The 17,918-nt window shown below is 42.5% G+C and overlaps 1 protein-coding gene across 1 annotated transcript in view; it reads left to right on the forward strand.

The window, feature by feature from the left end:
- tnmd (tenomodulin) overlaps nt 1–17,918 on the forward strand; it is a gene marked incomplete at both ends in the record, with an annotated part of 58,183 nt that overhangs the window by 30,339 nt on the left and 9,926 nt on the right. Inside the window, 3 exons of the mRNA XM_080745469.1 lie at nt 7,842–7,982; nt 13,563–13,670; nt 17,530–17,692. Of these exons, the coding sequence (XP_080601595.1) occupies nt 7,842–7,982; nt 13,563–13,670; nt 17,530–17,692 (412 nt within the window). The remainder of the gene's footprint in view (nt 1–7,841; nt 7,983–13,562; nt 13,671–17,529; nt 17,693–17,918) is intronic.

A 17,918-nucleotide genomic window follows, 5' to 3' on the forward strand; every position in this document is an offset into this window, starting at 1 on the left:
CACTCTTTTCTAAATTGAATTTTCCAAGCTGGCGTGCGTCCAAGAACAGCTGTCTGCCTTCAGAAGGCATCACCAAACAGCAGCGTGGATGGTGTTTGGCGGGCCCTGAGCTTTCCTACTCCATTTATCCATATTCTACAGGCCCTGGGAGTTGACAGGCCTGGTAATCAATGTCCACAAGCATAATCCCCATGTCTCCAGACATCACACAATCAAATCTCTCTCACTTTTCTCTCTGTCTCTCCCTCCACAGAGAGACTTGATTCCAGTGTACATTTGCCATACTTATGCCATTGACATGCATATAATAACAATAATACCATGGACATAAGGGCTAGGAGATATGACTTCAAATCAATAATGTATTTTCCAACTTTTGCCTCATGAAAAATAGCACACCACCATTGTACAACAAAGTATGATACAAGGCATAAGTGGTTACTCAGTCTAATCGATTATAAAAACAAATCTAGGTGGGTGATTTGTTACAGAAAAAACTACTAGATATTCGATTAACCTACATGAGTCGGTTATTGGTTCTACATGACGGTTTAGATATATTTCTGGTTAATTGCCCAACCCTAATGGGTATTACAGAATACAAAAACACACGCCCTCCATCTCTCTCTCTCTCTCTCTCTCTCTCCCCCCCCCCCCTTCTCTCTCCCCCTCACACACACACACGTCTGCTACCCTCACACACACACACACGTCTGCTACTATCCATATTGAACATGTGTTTACGTGTGTGAAAGCCATCTGCACCACTGCCTCCGATTGATCTGTACTGGTTGAAGTTATTTCCCCTGTGTGTCTTCATTTTCCTATAACACATCCATAGGAGCATTTTAGCTTATTTTCCCTCCTATATCTTCTCTACTTGATACGGTATGTATGATGTGAATTCTCCGTAGTTTGTTCACCTCCTGTTTACCTTCCTTTATTGTATTTCTGTTGTGACTACGGTGTCCATCTCTTTAAATGACATAATTCCGAGGAAAGATTGCGCTAAATTGGGCCAACTTTCATTTTGCTGCACCTCTGCAGTGGCAATTTGCAATGCGTCTAACAGAGATGTTACCTTTCACCTTCTGGAAAAAAAGAAAGAAAGAGAGGGAAGAATTTCAGAGAAAGAAAAAGTCCACTAAAAACAACATTTCGAATGGCAGTCAAACCCCTTGAGAGACATCTACCTCGTCTCCAGGTCGGTAAATAATGCACCCTGCTGTATTCCGCTCCTGGAGGACAAGGAACCAGTGGAGTTTTACTCTGCGAGAGTGGGAGCCAGGAAAGAAAAACACAGGGAGAGAAGTGCGTATGTGTGAGAGAGGGGGGGGGGGGCTTCTGATACGTCACAAGAAAGCAGGGATAAACAACCGTCTCCCCACCCCTGACAAGCACAGCTGTTCCCAGTTTAAACTTTGCAATAAAAGAGTCGGATGACTTTCTCTATACCTGGGAGGCAACTAAAGTACCTGCAACGCGGTTCTACTGCCGCTACACGCTGCGGATAATTCAACAAGACACTGTCTTGAAAAACAACAAAATCTTTGAGTTTAAGCTTTGCAGTGGAAGAGTCAGACGACTTCTCCATAACTGGGAGGCGACACGAGTACCTGCAGCCCCAGTTATAAAGCTGCCTTCAGTGCCTGCTGTGTATTACTCCAAGAATCTGTCTCGTAAACAATAAAAAAACCCTTGTGAAGTTTGTCAGGCCAAATCTAAACTATGGACCCTCTCACATTTTAACCCAGCTAGAGGAGTACAGAAACAGGACTATAATTAAAATAGGACTGATTGTTGCCCAGCATGGTTGTCTGAGCGCCCGCCCACCTCGATCCATCACAGGGCTGCCTGGGGCTCCCCGGAGACCCGGTGCCGCGTGCAGGGTCCACCTCCCAATGCCCTGATCCCTCCCGCTGTGAGTGACAGGCATCTGGTTCCACCTGACTAGAGCCTCTATAGTCCAGCCTTCAAGGACAACTAACTGGGGCAAATATTGTCATCAACTCCAGGGACGTGCAGAGCATGTTAGAGAGGCAGGGGCTGAACCTTCTAAAAGGGCCTTTGGTGGAAACATAAGAAGAAGAAAAAGAATTTACCTACATCATCCCACAAGGGAAATTCAGTTTTTCAGCTGAACCCAGTGCTGCCCACAAGGAGCGCGAGGGAAGGGGAGCAGTGATAGCTGGAGCGGGGAATCGTACCTGCGACCTCTGGGACCTCCGGAGTCCTAGGTATGGACACTTACCACTCAGCTATCACTGCTAAACATCGAAAATAGCAGACCTCCAACCTCACATCGCGTCACTCTGCAGCATAATATCTACACAGAAAGGGCAATTCTTTCAACACAAGATGCTGCATTCAAGTTCAGTGTGGACAGGGCAATTCTCTTGAATTCTGCCTTCAGGTATGGCATGGAAAGAGGGCATTTGCATTTCTTTCACAAAAATGAAAAATGCATTCATGGTCTGGAGCGGGCACTTTTTACAGATGGGTAAAAGGGCAGGGGCTTGAGCCCCCTTTGATGTCTATGTGTGCACGTGCCAGATCAACTCATCCCCCCCTCAACCATGCGTGCACACACACCCACACACACGCAAACAATATCCCCTCTGCTACCCACTCACCTATGACGATATCAGCATGACCTTTGCTTAATGTCTTCCAGTGCCACGCCAGAGCCCATACACACAAAACAACAACAACCTGTGCCTTGGTTGTGCCTGCAGTTTCTCATTCTCTCTCGCTCTCGCCGTGGGTGTACCGTGTGTATGGAAGCATCTGGATGGAGGTTGTTAAAGACCACCTCAGAGAAAAGTGTAAGGATAAACAAGCCATTGTCATGAGGTGGTTTCTGCACAGTTCCCCCCCCCCCCCACACACACACACACTGTCCTCTGTGCTGTGGAGCTCTGAATGCCCTTATCTGACTCTGTGACAGTGAGAGGCATTTGAGATCTGAAAGACCAAGCATTGCAGAGGAGCATTAGACAAAGTGAAAGGCAAATTTACGACTTTGCAGCGGGAGGGAATTTTGGGTTCCGGTAATTTTTGTATTATTATAATGAAAGAATAAACCTGCACACACTGCCAACTTTCACGGTACAAGAGAAAAGTTTAATGAAGCGAAGCAACATTTTCGGTTGTGGAGACCTTCCTCTGGCTTCTATTATTATTAAAAAAATTAAATACAATTTTGCAATAATTGTGTTCAATTTGCTATAGAGTGTTATAGAGTGTGTTTGGAATATGACCTTGACGTGTTCAAAAAATGTTGATTATTTGGCAAAATAAAAAAATTCAAACATAATCCAAAGAAGAACATTTTTCTTGTTGCTGTTGCTTTGCCATCTCAGAGATTTACAGTATGTCATTTCTGACACCCTGTTGTGTTGAACTGAGAGAAAGACTGGCAGACCTCGGTATAAATGTGAGACTTCATTTGAGAATAATTAGAGATGTTACAGTATATATAACAGGAGCATCTTAATACCATAAACACAGGTCTTAATCGATATGAAACTGTTTGACCGTGGTGTCCTTATTTTGCTCAACAACCTTCAAAACATTTCAGACTCTGCCATTTGTGATGCGATTCGTTGTATGATTAACTAAATTATATAGGGTTTAAGTGGTTAAGAAATCACAAGTAAAAGCCTACACACCAAGGTAATCATACTGTAGCCTTATGCCGAGAGTAATTTAAATTGGAGTCTTTCCTTGGCCATTTAGCACCTAATTAAAGCCATATGGACAGCTAATTAACTTTCTTTGTCATTATTTCTTGGAAAAGCCAGGGTCTTTTGTTACGGTAGGTGTACGTTTTCTGCGCAGGTTTCTGAAAAAGGTCACCGTTTAGAAACTTGAGATGGGTCATGTAAATTAAAAGTTCTTCTTATTACAGGGCCTCAAATGTTCAATACTAGATTTTCAGGCCGCTTCAAATCTAGTTTAGAATTATTTCCATACATGGGCATGTTACGTTTATGATGTACACCATCTATCCACTGTAAATGTACAATACTACTGACCATCGGAAGATCCGAATCAGATTCAGAATCAACTTTATTGTCACATCATACCATTACAAAAGAGTGGGTGAGTGTTGTCTTTTTTATCCAAGCTCTCAGTATGTCCTTATGGGAGCAGACCTCCATTCAGAAACACCCCCACTTAGAAACATCCCCATTCAATAATAACCCCACTGAGGTTAGGATTAAGGTTAGGTTTAGGTGACACCTCCATTTAGAATAATGGAAGTCAACCTGTCCTTATACAGTGACACTTCCCGATACTTAATTGACCAGATTCCCAAAGGCTCTAAATCTAGGCCCCTTCTTGTTTTTTTCCCCACACCAAATCTCTTCAGAGGAAATAGCCGATCTACAAGTCACAAAGCATCGCATCGCGACATGTTCTGAGCTTGTAGATCTGCTATTTTCCCCGAACAAATTCCACCCAGAATAGGTTTGTGTGCCTAAATTGCATTACAAGTTTCGCAGCACGATGCCGCATCTACCCTAAAAGCATACTAAAGAGAAGCTACTGAAGCCATTAATTTCTATTTTCAGAATGCCAATTACACTGCACTGCAGCAGCTTTAGATATTGAACCGGCTGAAGTGAAACTGTTGTAATACATTATTATCTATTTCAACCTGGTGAGGAGGGCTAGAATCTCACTGCTGGAATTCCATCTAAAGTGATTGCCTGCTGAAAATGTAATTCAGTGATTTAGTATTAATCAATACATTCCCAGAATCTATTACCCCTGTTCCACCTTCATGTTAATATTGAAATAGAATACTCAGATAGAACTTTGACTCTTAATTTGGCATCCAATACAATGTATTTAGGTCCAACTCTGTTTTGTACCAAGGCCATTGTAACCCATCTTAATGGAGATTCACATTCCAGCGCCATTCTTTCTGTGATCTTCTATTAAGAATTATTGCGGTCGCAACTTCTCGCAAGTTACTATGAAAAGCTCCACCGGTCCGTCACGTCACGTCACACTTTTGCCCTACTCTTTTCTCCGGCACCGTTGCCCCTATCCATGCCAAACTTTGCACACAGACTCCTTGGCTGGCAAACCACAACCTCCACCCTTCTCACATGGCCCTCTTCTAGCGCCACCATCAGGTCGATTTTTGCAAAACACATTTTTGGACACTGTTCCTACAGATTTTGGCCTAAAATCACGCAAAGCGGTACACAGTATCTCGAAAGTCATATCATCGACATGGATCTGTTACATTTCTCATATTCCTTCCTGATTGGCTACGATTGCCTTCTGTTTGTGTATGCAATGTGACGGTCGCTTATCTCCCGATTAGGGAGTCTTACTGGTGTTATATTCGATCATTATTACTCAGCTCTCCCATAAAAATGAATTATTAAGACTTTGTGTGAATGAACCAACAGCATGCTAAATGCATGTATTGGATGATAAAATAAGGTCTGATTTTGGCCTAGTATGTTAAAGGTCCTTCAAATGTTTTTCATGGGTAGGGGTATAAATCCTGATGGACTCCCGTCTACGCATATTCATTAATCACTCATCTCATTGGCCAGGCTCTGATTTGCCACAGAGACAGATGAAGATGAACTCAGCAATATATTTCTCATCATAACACAGCCCTCACATAAATATTAATAGCATATTTTCAGCTGGTGGGCATGAATCATTTTTGTAGACAGGGAATTTTAAGAGCTATCCATGCGTATCCGAGAACAGTACATAAGCAAGCGGCTGTGATAAACAACAGCGCTTTAAGGGAACAGTCAAGGGAAAAAAAGCTAGAACCAAACACGAGGCTGGAAAAAAATACATTTATACTACTTACTTCAGGCAAACTTCTCGTGATGCACTTTTTTTTATTTAAGCTTGGAGCTTGTCAATGTAAATATATTCTGGGGACTAGTGATTATTGTCACTGAGCCTGTGGTTCAGAATATATGGCAGCTCGCAGATTGAATGCCTGGAGCTCAATCGCTGAACTTGTGCATAGATTGTATCAATTACATTTTGTGTTTGAGGGACAGATAGACATGGAGAATTGCTGCAGGTCAATGGAGATTACAGACCTAACGACTGTAGCTGAGCAGCATGATGCAAGCTTGACATGCAGGGAGCATTAGTCAACAGGACAAGCAGCTGCATCTCTATGCACAACTAGACCAGTGGTTCTCAACCTTTTCAGGCCACGACCCCCAAAATAATCATATTTTAACTGGTGACCCCCTCACCCTGAGCACTAGGAGTTGAAACATAACATTTTGTATAACACGGTTCTATTGTGAAAATAGCAGATCTACATGCTCACAACGCCTCGCATCGCGAGGCGTTGTAAGCATGTAGATCTGCTATTTTCACAATTTCTGCCACTAATATTTGACAATTTGGCCAATGTTGTATTAAAAAGTCCTTAAATTGTCACTTTATTAATGTGCAGATACCCTCTATCTATACATACATTTAAGAACTGCAGCCAGCGGTTTTTGTTTGGTAGGACCAACAGACCAAATGCAGCACTCCAATTGGCTAGGACTGATCACGTGGCACACGGAGTTCCTAACCGGAAGTGCGTCCGGCGGTCAAATATGTCCGACCGGAAACGTGCGCTGCGGCACAATAGTTCCGCCACAATAGTTCCCCCCCATTTTTTTTTCTTTTTTTTAACTTTTCTTTTTTTAACTTTTTTTTTTAACTTTTTTTTTTTTTTTTTACTTTATTATTTTCTTTTTATTTTTTTTTTATTTTTTATTTTTTTACTTTTTATTTTTTTTTATTTTTTTAACTAGATGTGAGCGGCCCGAAGGGCCGCGACCCTCTAGTACTGTACACTTAAACATTGTTGGTTTGTTTACTGTTGAGTGAGAAAACAATGTTGCACATGAAGATAATCATCTGGGGACCCCCCAAAATAATTTGGGGACCCCCGACACACAGGTTGAGAACCACTGAACTAGACGACTGACTTTTTATGATTTACCTACTAGAACCTACAGTGGCACGGGGAGCCAGTAGATTAATTGGCATTCAAGTCCTGCATCCAAGATATATTATCATATCAATTTAACCACATTAATCCAGGTGGTTACAATAGGGAATTGTGGGTATGGTAGAGTATGTTAATACAATACAACTAACACAACTGCAATGGTTGCATGTGGTATCCCTGCTCTTCAATTGAGACGTTAAGATCATGTGGCCGAGTAGGAACACTATTGGTTGGCAAGATCTTGCATAAGGTAAAAGTGCAATGCATCCTCAAATCACATTATAATGATATGAGTGAGCCAGACTTTTCAAATGACGCAGTCTGGAGCACGGAAGCTCTGGAGATTATGTAACGCCTCCTCCCGCTTCTGTTTCGTCTTTACAGTTGCGCAAATGTATCCTAATATAAATGACAAACAAATTATAGCTTTCTTTCGCGGCTCTCGGGAGGTGTGGTTCCACACTCTATATATCATTTGGGAGATTGGGGAATAGTAGTCTGGCTACGCGAGACTTCTCAATCCAGACAACTTTTGTGTTTGTCATTTCTGTTATGAAAACATATTTTAAAATATCTTTAAAATCTACTTGCAGTTCCTTTTCTGCTAAGCAGCAGGCCAAATAGGCTATAACTAATTACATTTACAGTAGCGACTGCAAAGGCAAAAAGGAAGTGAGTGGGGTGGGACATCTGCTTTATTTTCAAATCCTTTTCAGCACTTCCAAAGAACAGACTCTTTAGGGGGAAGCATTTGAACATTGTGTGAGCTAACAGTCTCCACCAAAGTAAAGAGCAACTTTAACGATCATCTGATTGGTTCCTGTATGTGCAGGTGTACGACCATCACTATAAGGCGGTGTTGGACGGTACAGAGACGGACAGCGTCCTGGAGATTGACCCCGCCCACCGCATCGAGATCTTCAGAATGGGGAACGGAAGTGACGAGGTACTGGAGGTCCATGACTTCAAAAATGTAAGTACAACAAAAGCAAAGTGCGAAGTTCTTCACTCACTCACTGGAAACGATTCTATGATAACATGAGTTCTTTGCTCTGGCTTTGTTCAGACTGCAGGTAAATCGGATTTGTTTCTCATTTCTGAAATTTAGGACTGACTGTCCACACTGTTATTTGCACGTGACCTTATAGTCAGATTTGTTGAGTTCAGACATAATCATCATCATCACATCTGTAATGGTTGCTGTAGTAACAACATAATGGCATAGGCATGAGTCTCGTATGATGGTGTCACTCACGAAAATAAATTAATTGATAAATAGAGAAACCTCAAAAGGTGTTGTTGTTGCTGCTATTTTCTGCAAGTGACATCGTCGTACAAATCAGGCTTCAGGGTCTGAATGTCCAGACTGAGACATATCTTTTGAAATCGCATTTCAAACCACGGAGAAATATGATTCAAATCTGATCTGCAAAACATTTTGCATGTAGTCTTTTGCTGTTCAGTCTGGGAAAACAATCTGATTCCAATCTGGATAGGTCAAACATCTGATTTGGACTGCCTGTCTGAACATAGTACTTTGTGTCTCGGGGATCGATGGAATTATATGTGAACTATTTCATAAACATTATTCTATTTCTATTGTCCTTGTGAGAGGTCAAATCAAATTCATGCATTGGCAAAAAAAAACACGTAGGCCTACGTTATGCTTAATTGACTGTCTTCTGAAATCCCATCTTAAACCTCAACAACACTGTATGCAAATACAAAGCTTATGACATTATGTCAGTAACACTGAATATCCAATAACAGACTCTCTCTGTCTGTCTCACCCTCTCTCTCTCTCTCTCTCTCTCTCTCAACGGTCTCTAACATGCACGTTGATGTGTGTGCTCATGCGCGCTCGCGCACACACACACACACAGTTGCCCATTGGCTTGCTCCCCTTTTGTCAGTGAGGCAAATCAACGAGGGAGATTTATTTGATCCTATAGTCTGCACCAGGAGACTGATTAACAATTGAGGGAGCACACCAATTCAAATCCTATTGTAATAGAAAAAAGAAAGAGGACAAGAATATGCTATATTTTGTGTACATATAGTGTGTGTGTGTGTGTGTGTGTGTGTGTGTGTGTGTGTGTGTGTGTGTGTGTGTGTGTGTGTGTGTGTGTAAAGGGATGTTGCATGTCATTACACTAGCTAAAGCCACCTCTAAAACAATCTCCACAGAGCCCAAGGGCTGAGCAAGAAATTGAAAATTGGGGGATTATGCCATTAGGAGAACAGACCACAGGCAGAATCCTCGCGCCATTGTTTCAGGCTAATACCAGACACTTTTCTGAAAGCGACGGAACGGACAAAGAACTGGCGATAAGAATTCCTCGGAGACGACCAGACAGAGTTACATTTTACATTAACTCCGGGCTCATAAAATATTCATAACATCTGAATGAGCACTTCATAACTGCTACATGGCGGCATTCGTGGGAATTGACTTCAGACATTCATCTGAAAACTTTGTTGAATAAATTGACACACTGTTCGACGGCCATGTCTCAAATGACGCAAGTGTTGTATGAACACCTTAATGAGAGCTGACATAAGAATGGTTTCCTTATTCATGGCATGTACCAGATAACTGTAATGAAGCTCTTGTTGAGGCAGGAGGTTCATATCTTGTTTCTTAATATAAAATCTAGTCCAGTCATTATTTGAATATAACTAGATATTGGTCCGACAATCTTGTTACGAGTCGCTCAGGGCCTGTCCATGAGGTAACCTGGGGTAGCCCTCCTGTGAAATCTGATTAGCTACCCTCCAGTTCCAGAGATCATTGGTAATCTAGTCCTCTAACCTATTGTAACCTAAAATAGTCACTTATATCTCTGCTGTCGGGCCGAAACCTCCTTCATTTTCGGGAAAGAATGAGCTCAAGTGGAGTTAAGAGGTTTTGTCCCAAGCAATTTTTACCACTTTTCATTGTTTCAATATTATTTTAACCAACACACAGACGTAAAGGGTGTTCAATAGCCCTGATTTATGCCAAAAAAATTGAAAACCTCAAAAATGAAGTTAAGAGGTTTTGGCCAGACAGTGACGATATGTATACGTTAATAAATCGTCTTCACCAAACACACCACTTTATACATAATACATAAATACATAATTATTTGGTTTTATTGAAAACATAATTATTCATGGTGTGTGGCATCTATTAAAGGGCCAGTTCACCTCTGGGACAACCAGATCTTATTTTAGTATTTCAGCATGAATGATGATGCATTTTGCATCATATGAGTCATCATGCTGCACCATATGATGCAAAATGCATCATCATTCATGCTGAAATACTAAAATATCTCAAAACACAGATTGAACACAAAAAATAACTCAGGATTGTGTTGATCGTGTCCCATAACAACAATAAAATAAGTTCTGGTTGTCCCAGAGGTGAACTGGCCCTTTAAGTAATTGTACTGGTGTTCTATGATATGCCAGTGATAAAGCACCGGAAGAGCTAATAGGTGCATAGGTTCAGTCATTGCTGATTGATAAACTTGTTTTCACTACTGGTACATGGGCTACTTTCAGCGATCATATTTAGTGAAGAGTGAAAACAGGAATGGGCCTAGTATGGAGCACTGGGGGCTGCAGGTTTAAGTGGTTAATAAAAGGTGGAGTTGCAACTTTACCATTTGTGTCCTCCAGACCAGGAGGTCAGGGGACCCCCAGGGGTCTTGGGGAGGTTCCAAGGGAGTCCCTAGTAAAATTAACCACGTTATCCATGTATATGTTGGATATTCATAAATAGCTGATCTGCAAGATGTACAATCTGCTATTTTTGAGTTTTTGAAAAATATAGATAATGTAGAAAAATATTTAGATTTTTTTTTTTTCATAAATAGTTTCTTCTGGGGTCGGTCCCTGGCACAAACTATTTTCAGATGGGGGTCCGTGGCTTGGCACGAAAAGGTTTGAGAACTACTGCTCCAGACAGTGCCTGTGCTGACAGATCCCTCATAGAGATTGGAGATATGCTGCTCATGTGACAATGATTAGAACAGCCCCCACTAACCTTTCCCTGAGATTGCAAGGTACTAAGCCTCCAATCAAAACATTGCTCACAGACGTGTGTACTGTAGACAGCCACGGATTTCAGCATCGTCTTTCAAGGCCACATCCCTTTTCCATTCCTTACGTATTGTAATGATGTGTCTTTTTTCATTTTCCGCTTGACCAACTTCGGCAATCATCGCATCTCATCACGAGATTGTCCCATCCTCCTCGTGCCGTGGCTTGCCATTACAGTAGCCCAAATTAAAACAGCAACTCATCACTATAACGGCAAGCATAAACATTACGCTTGTGTGTTTGAGACTATTATTGCCCCATCTTTTCCCCCACAAATATGAGATTAAATGTGGTGCTTTATGACAGCCATGTCTTGACATTATGTCTTGAGCAGCCAGTGTGTGCTTTTCAGAGTGGCAGCAGCACCACGGAAAGTGTGTGTGTGTGTGTGTGGGGGGGGGGGGGTGGACACAGACAGCACCCTGTATGGCCAAGTTATCCGATTTAAAGGAGATGTCATCGCAATCACCATGTCAGTGTAATTAAATTCAGATGGAATCAAGTCCATTTTCATGCCGCCGCTTATACAATCTTCTCTTGATACAACATTAAAGCGTCTGTGGCAGATGTGGATCCTGCGGTCTTATTCTCATACAGTATGCGGAACGAGCCCACTCTGCTCTGCAGAGGCTAAATTGGATACAATCTGATCAGGCTCAGCCTTATATTCCAGCAGAACATTGTAGATTAACATAAGAGTGGCGCCCGGAGAGAGAATTAACAGGACTTTCTTGTCTGTCGAGGCTCCCTCTGTGTCAGAGCGTAAAATAGTCCACATGGTGGGTGATCACCAGCTGAAGAGAGCGGCTCTCCTCACTTGACTGCACAGATTAAAAGAGTGACAGGGACCTATGACTGGCTAATTCAATGGGGGCACGCTCTGTAGAAAACACTTCATTCCCGACAATGCCACTCGGCTCTTTTGTGAGATGTACCCCATAATGAAGTATTGTTCAGCCGCAGTGAAGCCCTCGCAAACCTCAGCCCTGTCGCTTCCAGTAGCAATCGTCTGGGTTGCAATGGCTGAGTGAGCAGTCATCCATGTTGAACCACAAAAACATCAACAATGGGAAAAGATCAAAACACACCTCACCAACTAGGTTTTCATTTTAAACCAATTAAAACCTAGATATTCTTTGTTGAATGGGGTCTATCTTTGGCCATCTCCTTTAATCCCTTGACACCAAGGGCACTATTTCTTGCCAGGTCTTAGGTCTTATTACTTAAAGGGCCACTTCACCTCTGGGACAACTAGATCTTATTTTATTGTTGTTTGGGACACAATCAACACAATCCTGAGTTATTTGTTGTATTCAATCTGTGTTTTGAGATATTTTAGTATTTCAGCTGTGCTAGTGATGCATTTTGCATCATATGATGCATTTTGCATCATCATGCTGCATCATATGATGCAAAACGCAACACTAGCACAGCTGAAATACTAAAATATCTCAAAACACAGATTGAACACAAAGAATAACTCAGGATTGTGTTGATTGTGTCCCAAACAACAATAAAATAAGATCTGGTTGTACCAGAGGTGAAGTGGCCCTTTAAATTAAGACGTGGATGCGTAATTTGGACACTGCGCCAAGGCGCTACATGGTAAAACGGCCCTGAATTAGTCACTTTAATCCAACAAATCAGAGGATCGGCTGCCAATCCCTTTAAAGATCAGTGCAAGACCTGCTATTTTTCATGCGTTAAGTGGTAAGACCAAAAGAGAAAGAAACATCACATTGACCATTGGCCATAATAATATGGTCGGCAATCCCAATGCTTGCATTATAAGCTGTAGCTTTTGATTGTCTTTGAATAAAACCATATTTGATACACATACTGTAAGTATCACCCACATGTTACTGATCATAGAGAATGTAATGACAATCACGATCTACTAATTCAAGTGCTGCCGAGTTACACATGAACTGATACAGCAAATGAGACTATAGAGTATTTAGAATTGTATAAATCACTTGAGAATTGATTGAGCTATGACCGAGTCAAACTGTGATGTCCTTACAACCAATTATTTTTGCTCCGAGACGTGGTCTGACCAGGTCTTAACACTATGTAGTGAGTCTTTTTAAGTCAAGGAGCAATGCTTTAAAATATGCTGGCGAGACTTAAACCTTAAGTGTTTTGCGAACCGTGCGACTTGCATAATAAAGATTGTGCTCACACAACGCAGTGCATTGTGTGAGCTCGTAGATTATTTTCAGCGCAGTAGATCGGTTATGTTTTTTTTGCTAATGTTTACATATTATGACGACGATGCCCAGAATAGGGACGCAAGGGTTCTGTTGGTTAGAGTTTTGATTATCATCCAAAACCTTGGATGATGATGTAAAACCATTTAAAGCTCCGGCCGGCACCTGTGATCAACATCACACAGAGGGCAATGAATGATACTATCTGAATGTTTGATTTAATCTCTTCCTCCTTTTGTTTTGTTTTCAAAAAGGGAATCACTGGGATCCGGTTTGCCAAACATCAGAGGTGCTACATCAAGACCCAAACCCGGAGGCTTCCCACAGTGACTGAGGTGGAGACTGAGGACACACAGCTACTGGTACGGCATGTCTCCTCCCTCAGCTGTCTCTATACCCCAGACGCTCCCCAGCGCCTCAGAAGCGGTCATGCATATAGTCGGTAGATATCAAGAGAAGAGCACATGTGAGCTCCACACAAATCCTCAGCCTGCCCATCTCATCCTATCTCCTCCCGCCGCTCTTACTATAGGTATAAACTTGGGTTTGTAGTGCCTATGAAGCCCCCTGAAAGCTGCCCACAGACCCACAACCCCTTTGTGGCTCACATCAAATGGTGTTTGCTGTCAATCTTGAGCCAATATTAATGTTTAATCAACTCCTTCCAAAGCCTCTACCCAAATACCCTTAAGGGGGTAGAGAGGTCTGAGAGAGAGGTAAGCCATTAAAATTGTATTTAAAAAAAAAAAAGAGAGAGAGATGCTTTCGTCATAAATTTCACTAGGCTCCACTACAAGTTCAGCGGTTCACCTTTCTTCTCCGGGTCTTAAAAAAAAAGGCACGTGAACTTCCGCCAGAGAGATGGAAGAGAATTCTATCAATCAAATATCCAATTTCCAGACACACTGCAATTTGCTGAGTGGGCTATGTATTCAAAGAGAAAATCCTTCCCTGGAATGTTTCTGCTGCTAGCGAGCTCTCATTTACATTTCACACCGGCATGGAAGTAACCGGCAATATCTGACACTCTGTGTTCCCTGCTTTATTCTGAAACCTGCATAAACCCATTGTCTGTACATGCTAAAATCAAGCATCCATTTCTTTTACTTTAAGAACACATGTTGTTCGGGCTGGAAAAACAGACTGCATCGCCCTTCTCTCATCTTTCTATTGTCTGATCCATGTTTACAGATACTAATTGCTCAGGCAGCACCATATGTCTCTACAATTTATGTTTTCTTTTGTGCATGGTGAAACCTAATTGGCTTAATTCACAGCTCTGAAATTAACTCATCTAAAGGCAAAGAGAGGAGTGTGGTTATTTCAGAGAGTAAATGAAATGTTACCTATAAGCTTAATAAAGCATATTAGCTGATCACCCTCTCTGTACACTGATCACCCTCTGTATAGAGGGTGATCATGCCATCGGGGCAAAGATACAGAACCCTGAGGTTCGTTTTAGCAGGAGTTTAGTCCCTTCAGCCATCGCTGCACTAAACAAACTGCCTTGCCCCCGTCGTTAGGATAGTTTTCTATGTACAGTTGGGACCTCATGATCTGTCTTTGTGATGTGTTTGTTTTGTGTTATATGGTATATGTGTTGTTGTTTTTGTTTTTGAACAGACTTGTGAAGACAAATGACCATTATTAGAGAACATATTCATGCCCTATATGCTCAATCCTCTGGAGTAAGGCACCCTATAGGCTACTATAAAATACAAAAAAAGAATGAGAATGCCAAACGAGCCATGTGAATAGTTACATTATGTACAGTTAACACTTCAAGGTTGATTTCGGAAACAAGTGTACTAAATATCTAACAGGACTTCAAGTGGCCAGCTTGTGATGTCAGTCATTTTTCCAAAGTACAGGTGCAGCTACAGAGAAAGCCCGATCACCTTTCGTAACGAGGTATATTACTCTATCCTATTAATTCTGAAAGAGAGGAGAAAAAAGGAAGAACTTTTCTCCAACAACAAGTGGTCAGGGAAGAGTGTTTGTCCTTGACATGACCTCCCGTCAGATTAGAGAGCAGCCCCGTGAGTGATCCATGTTCCATGAGAATGCTCCCACATGTGCCCCTGATGAAGCCCAGAGCAGGTCTCACCTCAGGTGGTGACCACATGAAGCTGCAGTGGGGTTAAAGCCAAGCACTAATGGTTCCTAGCTCAGTCCCAGCCGCAGGCTTCGCTGACATGGGGCTCAGAGCAAAGCGAGGCAGGCTATAAAACAATGGGGAAAAACTGGAGGGAAAACTGCAAGTGGCTGATAAGGAAATAAAGCTCCCAGGGAGTAGAACCTGGTGACAAACATGAATTGTTTGCCAGCGGTTTCTTTCTTCATTTTCAATTTGTTCCCTCTATGAAACATCGGAGAAAGTAATCCCAGGGCTTCTCCCTCACACCCTGCAATGTTGTCAATGGATGCCACTTGCTCCATTAAGCACTTGTTTAATATGGATGACCAAAGAAGCTTGCCTGCCAATCCAGAACCTCCCACACAGACAATATGGGTGTAAACAGAAAAACAATGCATAGACAAACACAATGACAAACTGGAATAATGTGCATAACTATACACAGTTTGTTTTTGCTCCATTTTACTCAGTGAAATCTGTTCCATGCTTTTGTGTGTTTGCACTGTCTCACACTGTATAAGTAAGTTATGTGTGCTGTAAGCTCAGATAAATACACCAGAGACTGGGCCCACAAATCGAATTACCATTATTCACCAATGTCCAACACAAAAACTGTGTGTGTCACAATATATAATGTGTCAGTAGCAAAAAGGAAGAGAAAAACAAACTCTCACAACTGCAGGACCATAATAATGTTGTCTTTTTGTTTTGTCAGCTGGTATTCATGAAGCCCTGTTCCATGTTAAAACGTGGACCTCAACCAGCTCCCTCTAGCTCTCTAGTTATTGGATTAGTTGCGAGCCCCGTGTCGTGACCTCCACTCACTTTTCAGGAAAGGCTCACAAGGACTCAACGGTTAAGAGGTCCAATTAGAGAGCAACGTTTGTGTTTGATGAGTTTTATTTTAATTTCTGCAGTCCGGGGAATGGTAAACACCGCACACCAGCCATGATACTACCGCCCACCCACCAGAGCAGTCCACAGAGTCATCATTAGAATAGTGTGATCTGGCCTGGGCTAGTAGAAAGTGAGAGAAAACCGTGGCTTAGATAAGCACAAACACCGCCCACGCCCGTGTCTTTGATCTGACGGAACGCGCGCGCGTGTGCTATTTCTTCTACAGAGGTCATCGTCGAGTCACCTTTGCCCGTGAATGAGATTTGGCGACGAGAGATTGCGTCGGAATACAAAGAAGAGTGACGGGAGTGAACAGGAGGAAGGGAGCACGACCTGATATTAATGATCCCTGCTCCCACCATAGCCCCCAGGATTCCCCATCAAGCTTAACTAATGTGCAATTAAGCTTTAGACTGGGTGAAAATCACCTTGTAAAAAACATTTGTCAAAGTGAACTGCTTTCCTGCTCGGCTTTGCTAATTAACAAGGGAACGGGTAGAGAGGGCTTTGTTTGTTTATGTATTTACATATACACGAAGAAAAATAAATATCTGCACTGTTGGGGGAAGGCATTACCAGAGCCCCTTCATACATCTCTATTAGACAACAGTGACATGCGGTCGCTATCATTAAGCAATAATAGTTTACTTTACAGCTCATGAACTACAGTATCAACAAATTAAGCCCGGGTGCCAACCGAGGCGCTGTGGTTTGTTGCGGATAGAGGGGAAACGCCAGGCTTTATTGTGTCTGTCATATTTAACGATATTGCTGCCACACTCGGCGCAATAAAGGCCACTGAAGTCATTTAAAAGTCAAATTGTCACTGTCTGTGAATTTAAATGATGTATAATAGAGAAGGAGCAGCCCCGGAGGCTGGAGAAGAAGGTTCCGAGGGGAGGGAGAGGAAGTTAGGGCAACGGGAGTCAATATTCAGGAAGTTGCCCCAGTCCCTGTGGACAGAATGAGGTAATAGATAAAAGGATAGAGCTAGAGGTGGACAGGAGGAGCAAACGCAGGCCATACGAGGAGACTACGCATGCAGCTTCAAACGGTTTTATATACAGTGTGTGTGTGTGTGTGTGTGTGTGTGTGTGTGTGTGTGTGTGTGTGTGTGTGTGTGTGTGTGTGTGTGTGTGTGTGTGTGTGTGTGTGTGTGTGTGTGCATGCTTTTTTTTCTCTGGCAGGTGGGTGAGGAGACAGAGGTCATGAATGTGAAGGTGGAGGACTCCCAGGTGTGGATGCCTGCCGAGGAGCCCATCACTAACCGAGCCTTCCTTCTCAACTCCAAGATCTGGGAGATGTGCCAGGAGCTGCCCATCCACTGGATCCATCCGTCCCCCATGGGAGGTAAGGGGGCGTGGGGGGCACCTCTGCCTCTAAACGCAGCCTATTAACACTCTATCTCAAAAGACAAACCCCCGTACAGTTTAGGTCACGCACGGGATGTCTGTAGAGAGACTAGGATTTCACCACCAAATGAGAGACTGACTCAGTTTCCCGCGGCTTAAAAACGTTTTAAAGTGAGGGATGGTCATCTGGAGAATGGCCTTTAAACCGCATTTTTCTCGAGGGA

The sequence above is a fragment of the Nannobrachium achirus genome, assembly GCF_963921795.1.
Source record: "Nannobrachium achirus genome assembly, chromosome: 17".
Taxonomy (NCBI): Eukaryota; Metazoa; Chordata; class Actinopteri; order Myctophiformes; family Myctophidae; genus Nannobrachium; species Nannobrachium achirus.